General features: G+C 32.6%; 1 protein-coding gene across 1 annotated transcript; it reads right to left on the bottom strand.

The window, feature by feature from the left end:
- Positions 1–9,916: 9,916 nt before the first annotated feature.
- Positions 9,917–11,352, bottom strand: LOC132745456 (uncharacterized). The gene is made up of 2 exons (XM_060734389.1): positions 10,742–11,352; positions 9,917–10,386 (listed from the first exon to the last, which is right to left on the bottom strand). The coding sequence occupies exons 1-2, from the start codon at positions 11,312–11,314 to the stop codon at positions 10,192–10,194; spliced, it is 768 nt and encodes a 255-aa protein (XP_060590372.1). The 5' UTR covers positions 11,315–11,352; the 3' UTR covers positions 9,917–10,191.
- Positions 11,353–13,047: the final 1,695 nt, after the last annotated feature.

Genomic DNA, 13,047 nt, shown 5'->3' on the forward strand with positions numbered 1-13,047 from the left:
TAGCATTAGTATGTTTTGGAAACCAATAAAAGGGTGCAGTTTTCGCAGTGATGATGGTGGTCATAGTGGTTGTGTTGGTGGCGTAAGTGATGGTGTTGGTTCAATCTAGCATAAGTATTTTTTGAAAAAAAAAACACAAGGGTGCGGCGGTATTCGCGCAATGTGACGCAGTAATGATGGGTGGTCTTGACTAAAGTATTTAGAAAACAGAGACATGAGGTAACTTACTAAAGTATTTAGAGAACAGAGACATGAGTTAACTTACTAAAGTATTTAGAGAATAGAGACATGATGCAACTTACTAAAGTATTTAGAAAACAGAGGCATGAGGTAACTTACTAAAGTATTTAGAGAACAGAGACATGAGGTAACTTACTAAAGTATTTAGAAAACAGAGACATGAGGTAACTTACTAAAGTATTTAGAGAACAGAGACATGAGGTAACTTACTAAAGTATTTAGAGAACAGAGACATGAGGTAACTTACTAAAGTATTTAGAGAACAGAGACATGAGGTAACTTACTAAAGTATTTAGAGAACAGAGACATGAGGTAACTTACTAAAGTATTTAGAGAACAGAGACATGAGGTAACTTACTAAAGTATTTAGAGAACAGAGACATGAGGTAACTAACTAAAGTATTTAGAGAACAGAGACATGAGGTAACTTACTAAAGTATTTAGAGAACAGAGACATGAGGTAACTTACTAAAGTATTTAGAGAACAGAGAGACATGACATGAGGTAACTTACTAAAGTATTTAGGAGAACAGAGACATGAGGTAACTTACTAAAGTATTTAGAGAACAGAGACATGAGGTAACTTACTAAAGTATTTAGAGAACAGAGACATGATGTAACTACTTACTAAAGTATTTAGAGAACAGAGATATGAGGTAACTTACTAAAGTATTTAGAGAACAGAGACATGAGGTAACTAACTAAAGTATTTAGAGAACAGAGACATGAGGTAACTACTTACTAAAGTATTTAGAGAAACAGAGACATGAGGTAACTTACTAAAGTATTTAGAGAACAGAGACATGATGTAACTTACTAAAGTATTTAGAGAACAGAGATATGAGGTAACTTACTAAAGTATTTAGAGAACAGAGACATGAGGTAACTTACTAAAGTAGTAAGAGAACGGAGACATGAGGTAGAGAACTTACAAAAGTATTTAGAGAGAACAGAGACATGATGTAACTTACTAAAAGTATTTAGAGAACAGAGACACTCTAAGTATTTAGAGATGAGCATGAGGTATATTACTAAAGTATTTATTGATGTAACTTACTAAAGTATTTAGAGAACAGAGACATGAGGTAACTGTTACTTAAAGTATTTAGTAAAGAGTAAACGAGAGACATGATGTAACTTACTAAAGTATTTAGAGAACAGAGACATGAGGTAACTTACTAAAGTATTTAAGAGAACAGAGACATGAGGTAACTTACTAAAGTATTTACAGAGAACAGAGACATGATCATGAGGTAACTACTAAAGTATTTAGAGAACAGAGACATGAGGTAACTTATAAAGTATTAGAGAAACAGAGACATGATGTAACTTACTAAAGTATTTAGAGAACAGAGACATGAGGTAACTTACTAAAGTATTTAGAGAACAGAGATGATCATGAGGTAACTAACTAAAGTATTTAGAGAACAGAGACATGATGTAACTTACTAAAGTATTTAGGGAACAGAGACATGAGGTAACTTACTAAAGTATTTAGGGAACAGAGACACGAGGTAACTAACTAAAGTATTTAGAGAACAGAGACATGAGGTAACTTACTAAAGTATTAAGAGAACAGAGACATGAGGTAACTTACTAAAGTATTTAGAGAACAGCGACATGAGGTAACTAACTAAAGTATTTAGAGAACAGAGATATGAGGTAACTTACTAAAGTATTTAGAGAACAGAGACATGATCATGGGGTAACTTACTAAAGTATTTAGAGAACAGAGACATGAGGTAACTTACTAAAGTATTTAGAGAACAGAGACATGAGGTAACTTACTAAAGTATTAAGAGAACAGAGACATGAGGTAACTTACTAAAGTATTTAGAGAACAGAGACATGATGTAACTTACTAAAGTATTTAGAGAACAGAGACATGAGGTAACTTACTAAAGTATTTAGAGAACAGAGACATGATCATGGGGTAACTTACTAAAGTATTTAGAGAACAGAGACATGATGTAACTTACTAAAGTATTTAGAGAACAGAGACATGAGGTAACTTACTAAAGTATTTAGAGAACAGAGACATGAGGTAACTTACTAAAGTAGTAAGAGAACAGAGACATGAGGTAACTTACTAAAGTATTTAGAGAACAGAGACATGATGTAACTTACTAAAGTATTTAGAGAACAGAGACATGAGGTAACTTACTAAAGTATTTAGAGAACAGAGACATGAGGTAACTTACTAAAGTATTTAGAGAACAGAGACATGAGTAACTTACTAAAGTATTTAGAGAACAGAGACATGAGGTAACTTACTAAAAAGTAGTTAGAGAACAGAGACATGAGTTAACTTACTAAAGTAGTTAGAGAACAGTGACATGAGGTAACTAACTAAAGTAGTTAGAGAACAGAGACATGAGGTAACTAACTAAAGTATTTAGAGAACAGAGACATGAGGTAACTAACTAAAGTATTTAGAGAACAGAGACATGAGGTAACTAACTAAAGTATTTAGGGAACAGAGACATAAGGTAACTTACTAAAGTAGTAAGAGAACGGAGACATGAGGTAACTAACTAAAGTATTTAGAGAACAGAGACATGAGGTAACTAACTAAAGTAGTTAGAGAACAGAGACATGAGGTAACTAACTAAAGTATTTAGAGAACAGAGACATGAGGTAACTAACTAAAGGATTTAGAGAACAGAGACATGAGGTAACTTACTAAAGTAGTTAGAGAACAGAGACATGAGGTAACTTCTGCAAGTGCTAAATATTATCCTTCTTTTCTAAATTTCTGCTCGAATTGGGAAATATAAATATAGAACGTTACAAAAATACAAATTTAAAATCTTTTATTCCTGGAATGCATCATATTTAATCGAAAACCTCGAATAACTGTGTAGGCATTACCGTCTATGGTAGTTAGCGAATTTTGCGTGTTTTTCGCGAAGCTTAAAACAGTAAAGCAAAACTTCTTTATTTTCATTTTACATCATTTGTACAATTGTGCATTGGATGCGTTCAAAATAATAATGAAATTTAAAGTGTATTGATTTTATAAGGGCTGCTGGCTTATATTATGTAATGTGATGTGAATGCAAGAGAAAATACGATTCTTCGTCGAAAATAGAGTTAGGACAATATATATACTTTTTAGATCGACCATTCGAAGAATATGGATAGCTATGCTATGCAGTCGCGCCGGCATCGGCATCGACGTCCATGTCCGCGTCGGCGTTTGTTTAAGTTTTTTTGTAAAGTCAAATTTCTCAGTTTTTCCTTGAGATATTCAATTGAAACGTACAATACTTATTTATAGTAACAATGTACATCAGATTGACAAGTTGGATAACTCTGCCTACAATATTTACAGAATTATGCCCTATTTTACTTAGAAACTTTGGTTAAAGTTTTTTGTAAAGTCAAATATCTGAATTATTGCTTGAGATATTCAATTGAAATTTACTATACTTTTTAAAGTAACAATGAACATCAGTTTGCAAAGTTGCATAACTCTGCCTGCAATATTTGCAGAATTATGCCCCTTTGAAACTTAGAAATGTTGGTTAAATGTTAAAGGTCTTAAGAACTATCAAAGATATTTACTTGAAACTTTACTTAAAGTCATAATTGAAGTCACATCTCAAGATCCATTACTCTGCTATCTATTTTGACTGAATTATGCTCCCTTTTGTACAAGAACCAGTTGAACCGGGTAATGCTCCCCGAGAAGGTTTTGGACACAGGAAAGTTTACAAAAACAGTGAACAAATTGCAAAAACTCCAAAATTAGGAAAGGCAGAGAAATGGTTTTTATTTGCACTGCACTTCAATTCAATAAGATATATGTATCTATAAAGTTTCGTGATGATATGTCTTATAGTTTTAGAGTTATGTCCCGGGTAAAATTCAAAGTGTAAAAATGAACAAAGGGCAATTGCTCCAAAATTAGACAAAGCTGTGTTTAGATTATTTAGCACTGCAGTTCTATCTAATGAGATCTATCTACCTACAAAGTTTCATGTTGATATCTCTAATAGTTTTAGAGTTATGTCCCGGACAAAAGTCAAAAAGTTAAGATAAACAAAGGGCAATAACTTCAAAACAAGGCAAGGTATAGTTTTTACCACTGCACTTCTACCCAAAAAGACCTATCTACCTACAAAGTTTCATGTTGATATCTCTTATAATTTATAGTAATGCTCCGGACAAAGTTCAAAATGTCATTATAACCAAAGGGCAATAACTCTAAAATTTGGTAAGACAGAGTTATTGTTCTTTAACAATGCACTTTTGCTCAATCAGACCTATCTACCTACAACGTTTCATGTTGATTACTTTTATAGTTTTAGAGTTATGTCCCGGACAAAGTTCAAAGTGTAAAAATAAACAAAGAGTAATAATTCATTTACGAGGCAAGGCAGAGTTACGGTTCTTGTGCACTGCACACCTACTCAATGAGATCTATCTACCTACAAAGATTCATGTTGATACCTTTATAGTTTAAGAGTTATGTCCCAGACAAAGTTCAAAGTGTAGAAATAGATAAAGGGCAATGATTCAAAAATAAGGCAAGGCAGAGTTACGGTTCTTGTGCACAGTATACGTACTCAATAAGATAGTTACCTACAAAGTTTCAGGTTGATACTTCTTGTTGTTTCAAAGTTATGTCCCGGACAAGAAAAGCGGACAGACAGACGGACGGACGGACAAAGCGGCGACTATATGATTATCCTTTGGGGAGCATAAAAATTTCTTTTCCTTGGATAAGTTTTACATGCCAGTTTTGCATATCTCTGAAACTAGTACAGATACAAATTTGAAACTTCATATGTATATTTGTGGTCATGAATAATGATCACTGAACAGCACTCATATATATGTCATGTATTTAGGCTGATTTATCTCCCCCTTTTTTTACTTAGTCTCTTGGTTAATTTTACATGTAAGTTTTACATATCTCAATAACTATCGGAGATTTCTATTAGAAACTTCACATATGCATGAAGGATCATAATTGTATGTCACTGACCAAGTTCCATAACTCTATCTTGCATTTAGGCTGATTTATGTCCCCTTTCCTACTTAGTCTCGTGGTTAACGTTATCATGCAAGTTTTACATATCTCAATGACAATCAAAGATAGTTGTCTAAAATTTCACATATGCATTTAGAATCATAATTGTAGGTCACTGACTAAGATTCATAATATTTCTATCTTGCATTTAGGCTGATTTTCCTCCCCTTTTGAGCTTTATATGTTGATCAACATAAAGGTGCAATAATTATTACAGAACAAAGGTATTTTTGTAATAGAAACTTGCAATAAAAGCGGCGACTATATGAATATCCTTTGGGGAGCATAAAAATTTCTTTTCCTTGGATAAGTTTTACATGCCAGTTTTGCATATCTCTGAAACTAGTACAGATACAAATTTGAAACTTCATATGTATATTTGTGGTCATGAATAATGATCACTGAACAGCACTCATATATATGTTATGTATTTAGGCTGATTTATCTCCCCCTTTTTTTACTTAGTCTCTTGGTTAATTTTACATGTAAGTTTTACATATCTCAATAACTATCGGAGATTTTTATTAGAAACTTCACATATGCATGAAGGATCATAATTGTATGTCACTGACCAAGTTCCATAACTCTATCTTGCATTTAGGTTGATTTATGTCCCCTTTCCTACTTAGTCTCGTGCTTAACGTTTACATGCAAGTTTTACATATCTCAATGACAATCAAAGATAGTTGTCTAAAATTTCACATATGCATTTAGAATCATAATTGTAGGTCACTGACTAAGATTCATAATAATTCTATCTTGCATTTAGGCTGATTTTCCTCCCCTTTTGAGCTTTATATGTTGATCAACATAAAGGTGCAATAATTATTACAGAACAAAGGTATTTTTGTAATAGAAACTTGCAATAAATGGGTAATCATAACATGGCAGTTAGTTAGTAGGGGTCATCTACTAGTTATGACCAATAACTATGTGAAATATGAAGACTTTGTGATAATCAGCTTTCAAGATAATGAGCTGAAATCATACTACAAAGGACTCTGTGACATTGACCTTTGACCTGTTAACCTCAAAATCAATAGGGGTTATCTACTAGACTAAGTTATGTCCAATTAATATGTGAAATATGAAGACTTTGTGACAAATAGTAACCAAGATATCAAGCGGAAAGCATTCTTACATTTATGGCCCCTGTGACGTTTGACCTGGTGACCCAAAAAATTAGAGGTCATCAACTAGTTATAGTCACTCAATTTGTGAAACACGAAGACTTTTTGATAAATTGTAACCAAGATAATCAGCAGAAATCATAATATCATTCAAGTCCCATTGAACCTTGAACTTTAACCTAGTGACTCCAAAATCAATAGAGTTCATCTACTAGTAATTACCATTCGATAAGTGAAATAAGAAGACTTTGTGATAAATAGTAACCAAGATAATAAGCGAAAACCATTTTGACATTTAAGGCCCCTGTGACTTTGACTTTTGACCTAATAACCCCAAAATAAATAGGGATCATCAATTAGTTATGTGCAATCACTGTGTTAAATATGAAAATTTTGTTATCAATATTAACCAAGATGATGAGCGAAAACCATTCTGGCGTTTAAGGCCCCTGTGACCTTGACCTTTGACCTAGTAACTCCAAAAATGACAGGGATCGTCACTTAGTAATGAGCAATCACTGTGTGAAATATGAAGACTTTGTTATCAATATTAACCAAGATGATGAGCGGAAACTATTCTGACATTTAAGGCCCCTGTGACCTTGACCTTTGACCTAGTGACCCCAAAATCAAAAAGGTCATCAACTAGTTATGGCCCATCAGTATGTGAACTATGAAGACTTTTTGACAATTAGTTTTCAAGATAATCAGCGGAAACCATGTGGACAGACAGACCGACGGACCGACATTTGCAAAGCAATATACCCCCTCTTCTTCGAAGGGGGGCATAAAAATAAGGGTTCCCGATAATTGAATCTTTTTATGTATTTTTGTTCACATCTAAGGGCCTTTTTTATCATTAATGTGTACTCTTGTGTACAGAAGTACTTTTGCTATCATAAGTATTCACATCTTTATTAAGACACTTTTACACATTGCAATTTGACCGAAAGTGTACTTTGTTCAAAAGTGTTTTTGCTATGTTCAAATGTTTATTTGCTTTTATGATATTCAGATTCTTTTTGGTAACTTAAGCTTATGACGGCATATTCCATTTTGTATATTCATAAATACTTATAAAAAGTACCAGTTGCTTCATATATAACTGAATCGTTTTGAATAAAAATTTCAATTATCACTTGCAGTACTTCAAACTTATTTTTAAAAGTCATGTTCATAATAATATTTAAATAAATAAATGCATTACCACTAAACTAGCCTAGCTAGCGCACAGGTAGAGTGCTGGTCTGTTGAAAGGTAGACCTGTATTCAATCCTAGTCCTTTCCATTAGTCCAATGCCATGATTTTAATAATTGTTTTTATTGTCGAGCATGCTGTCATCGGACAGCTTTGATTTGATTTTTTTCCAAATGTATGCTCCTTTTTATACTCAATGAAACTCATGGTTAAGTTTTTGCTTGTAAGCTGGTATCTCCCTTACTACTGAAGGGAATGGAATGAAACTTAACATACATTTTCACTGTCATTTCTAACATGATTGGCACAGGTCCCATAACGCTTATTTACTTATTTACATAATTATGCACCTTTTTATACTCAATGAAACATATTTGTGACAACTCTATCGGATAGTCGAGCAGTGCTGTCCTCCGACTTTTGTTTTATTAAGAAATGTTTCTATATATTTTAAACTACTGCTTTAACTTTTGTGTGCATGCATAAAATAGACTTCACACAATCTATTCTTCATATAGCAGATTTAACAGAGGGAAAATAAACGCTAAATGATGTAAAACTGTTTTTCATTCATTCATGAGTACTATTACTCGACATCTATTTAAATTAATTTATAAGGAATTTTTCATTTACCCGTGAAACATGTATATCTATATTAATCAGTTTAGTGATAAGAAATGCAATAGAGATATTTCGGACAACCATACAGTGACTTCTAAAATAACTAGAAAAAAGATTTTCTTTATTAAGTTAGCAACCGTAAATTGAGTAAACATCGCCAGTTGGGATTTCATTGTCAATTATCTCTTCGGGTGTTAATATATTCTCTTATTTTTTAATGTTTAAATGGTAATTCTGTATTGTAACACGTGGATTCAAAAGGAAATGAACTTGACCTTTGGGATGCTTAGCAAAATTTTATCATCACATATCACCATTATCATTAAAAAAATTTAATAAGCAGCATATTTATGCATACTTATTTTAAAGCTACATGCCTCCAGATGAGTCAAAATAGTTCAATAAGATCAAACTTGAGAAATGTACAGAGATATAAGGAAAAGGAAAAGTTTCAAGATTCAAATAACATTTTACATATAATTTGCGATTAATGTCTGATTTCTTTAGTATTTAGAACTATATTTTTACTCTACTGTGTTACAAACGCACTTTAGGCTATTTATGCATATTTTGACCACTTCTTGGTAATTAACGCGGTTTTAAGTGCCATTAACAATATGTAAATTTATATCTTTCGGTTACTTCAAAATATTACACATTCAGATACATTTTCAAAATTGTCATGCAAATAAGCATGTATCTGGAGGCGTGCTGCTTTAAAGTCCTAACCTGTATGACAAAGCTGTGCAAAAAAGGTATATTCACAATCGTCAAGTTGACATACATGTGTGACCTTGTTCTTTGAACATATATGCGCAGATCAACACTATGTATCATGACTTTGGAATACATGTTTGACATTGACCTTTGAGATAGGGAGCTGATACATGCTTGTGACACGCTGGCAATATATTCAACATTTTTCTGCATCATAATTGTTAAATCCATCCAGGAATGACACAGTTATTGACCGGATATGAACATCAGTGTACTTTTACAAAAAAATCATATCATGACTTTTGATCTGCATGTGTAACTTTGATCTTTGATGTAAGGACCCAATTCTTGCGCACTACAAGTGGTCATTACTATGTCCAACATATCCAACACATTTGCATAATACATTTTAAATCTATCCACCAACAATGTTGACGCATCATGAAATTTATTGCATTTTATGTTATTTTTCCTTTGAAATTAGAGTGTGACATTGACCTTAAAGTTTCATATCCATATGTTATGCATGACACATTGTCCCATGCTTCCCATTTATATACAATTACTTTCATACCATCCGTAAACGGCAAAGTTATGAACTGGACAGTATTCGGACGAAAGGACAGCGGGGTGGACGGAAGAATGAATGGTACAAAACTATATGCTTCCCCATATAATTCAAATTCGATAGTCCATAGTATCTTATAAAAACACAAACTGCTAGCTAAACAATTAGTTTGATTACAGTATCTCATTTAAAGTTATTATTCGCATTTTTTCTGGTTTTAGTACGAGTGACCTTTATCCTGACCACACGGAGCCAAATAGCATTCATTAACTAGTCGTATTCCAAATAAAAAGCTATGTTCTTTGTTTAATTATGATGTCTCAGTCCTAACTATTGTTATTAGCTTGAGACCTTTTTTTCTTCTTTTTTTTCTATTTTTAGCAACAGTGACCGTTATCCATCATTTTGATTTCTTTATAACTTGTGTTTTTGTTCTTTCATTAACAAGTTTGTATTACACTGTTAAATCATATTGAGACATATTTACATGCAACATCGAGTATCGAGTGTAAAAAAGTGGGAATTTATGGATATAAACTCATTGTGATTTATATAATGTTGCACTTTAGTCGTCATTTAAAACTGGTATACCAAATTAGCTCAAATACAGCCGGATATCAGCTTTTAAAATGTTCAATGAGCACTTAAAATCAAACCAAATACTCATATTTTACATTAATCAATCAGATTCATATTGTAAAATAATAGTGATAACCTGTGTTAGTTTATTAACAGCTTTCTTTGACGCCTCTTCATTAATCAGACACTTTGGATCTTGAAGAACAACAATGAACGCGTCCAAATAAGAACACACAGTTGTTTCGTCGATTTCAAGCTTTGACCTATGTAAAATTTCATTTCGGATGTCTCGCGCCTGAAAGAAGTTTTAAAATACATACATTTGTGAAGAGGAAGGAATCATAACACATAATTCCACTACTTTTTACTTTTAATTCTTATGTATAATCATAAAGAACATTATTATTTTCTGCTCAAGGTTAATAAGGAATACTTGGTTATAATGATTTTTTATACGTTTAAGCCTTACTAAGGAAAGTCTGCAGTTCGAGTTCATATTTAAACGTTTACATTTCGATCAAGGTTATCTTTAAAATAAAATGGCAAAATGAAATTTTTAACAAGTAAGTCTAGATCTATTCAGTAATTAACTTAGTATATTTATGAATATAAAAATCATGTATTAATCATTGACTGTTTCCTGTACTTACCGTATGAAACGAACTGGTAGTATCAGGATTAAACATGGTCACAAAGTTTTGTATTGACTTGTTGTTTATAATAATGCTAAGCAGACCAGCAGCATCTGTATCTTTAGCTGATGTCCCTGGACCTTTAGTTGTCTGGAAACATTTTGCATAACTCCACCCATTAGGATCCGTACACCACGTACTTGGGTCTGTGTTCTTCCATAAGGGGTCTTTAAATGCATGCTCATCTATAATTGCGTCGTAAAATTTACTGCAAATGCCATCAGGACATTTCCTACGTCCGACTGGTTTGCTTCCAAAACAGTTGTTCGAGGTCTTTTGGCTACATGTCCATCTGTTACATGCCTTCGTAGAATTGAAATGTTCTGGAGAAAGATTATTCTCTGTACACTGGTTGCACTGTTGTGATGATCCAGATGGTAATGTCAATATTATCTTTTGAAGGGTATTATCACGACATTGCAGTACTTTTTCTCCAACAAATTCTTGAAGACCTTCCTTTAAGTATTCAAGACCTTTTGATCCTCGCACCCAATTCTTAAACAGATCTTTATCCTGGTTCTCACTTTCCATTATTATAATAGCATTTTCGAAACAGGTCAGTCTGAATGAAAATATATCTATAAATGTTATATCTTTATAATGTAATATGATGGACATTTAAATCATGCCAATGTATTCAAATTAAAACTCAAATACCTATATTTATTTACTTTTATGCTTGTTTAATATGCTTAAGGGTATAAAATCTCATATTCCCAAAAATCATTTTGTTCCTATTTATGTTTCATCTTTGGTCATCTTTGGTTTAAAGGTAACCATGGGAGGACTTCAAGAGTGAGAAAAGTCCTTTTCACAGCATAGCATAGCACAGCACAGCACATAATAGCAAACCATACGGCAGGTGACCATGAATTTTGATAAATAAATATGTGATTCGTTGGGTTAACGCTTCAATCTACAGTATAATGCACATATAGTTGACGAGACATTCATTTCATGCAGCATACAAATTGTATACATACAATTTACAGTCATGCAGTTTAAATGTATTGCGGTGTAAATAATTACACAGTAATGTTATAAATATACTTAAAAAATAGAGAAAGAATAGGTCTTAAACAATATCAAAAGAAGAGATCGAACCATCTCATGTTCTTCGTTAGCATTATGTATGCAATTCACGAGGTACTGAAATCATGTAAGTTGAAAAATATCAAAAGACAATAATTAAAAAGAAAATATTAAAATGAATGCCTTTTCTAGCATTCGGACAGTCATGGAGCGAACACTCTACCACTACGCTTATACGCTGAAGGGATAAATAGTAAACAAGTTAGATGTTGATGATGGACATCAAAGACACCGCCAAATGATGTGAACAGTCACAGGTAATGTACACAATCAGCCTTGAAAATTGTTCTCTATTACAGTTGGATATCTGAAGCACAAATCGATTTGTCTTGGTATGTGCTCGTTGTTTCATAAGTTGCATATTTTTGTGAAAAGGTAAAAGTTAATGCATAAATTCACAAAGTAATGTCATGTCTGAAATTCTTAGTAAAGATGGTGACAGCATGTATGACAATACGTAGTCTTAATTACTTTAATCCGTAGCAGGAGAGGGCTATCCCCGATGCCACATGTTGCAAAGCTTTCATAACCTGGCTTCGAAAGTTTTTCTCCTTTTTATGCTTCTTATATCTGAAGGGCTGAAGCTTGGAATCACACGTTTTCCCTTTATTCTGGACTTTACTTTATAAGAAATAAACAAAACACCAATTGTATGTATTTAAGTTATTAAACTAAATACCAGACTCTGACAATAAATTAGTTCTTTCTTGGATAGTAGTCAACAGATTTAAATCAAAGACTTTTCTTTTACTATGGAATAACTATATCGAGGAGTGATTCATATTGACATTTATTTAAAAAAGATTGCTAAATAAATATAGTTGACAGACGGGGGTTTGCAACTTTTGCTACCACTATAACCTTATATTTGTTCTTTCTTATCATTTCAGAGCAAGCAATATTATAACATATTTTTCAAGCAATTTGCTCCATAAAATTTGATAAAGAAAAATTGTCAAAAACAAAATAAACTAGAACTATCGCTAAATGTGATTAATACCCCGCAAGACTGCTTCGGAAATGATGAAGTTTACTGATAACAGAATTTCTTGCAAAAGAACTGAAATAGAGCTATATAGTTGTGGACAATTAAAGATAGTTTTGGTTCTTGTATGTTGCATTTCCTTTCAATGTGGTTGACCATTGATGAAGTTTTATTGAATTACTCTGTA

Source organism: Ruditapes philippinarum, unplaced genomic scaffold (genome assembly GCF_026571515.1).
Source record: "Ruditapes philippinarum isolate M1 unplaced genomic scaffold, ASM2657151v2 ctg228_1_1_1_1, whole genome shotgun sequence".
Classification (NCBI taxonomy): domain Eukaryota; kingdom Metazoa; phylum Mollusca; class Bivalvia; order Venerida; family Veneridae; genus Ruditapes; species Ruditapes philippinarum.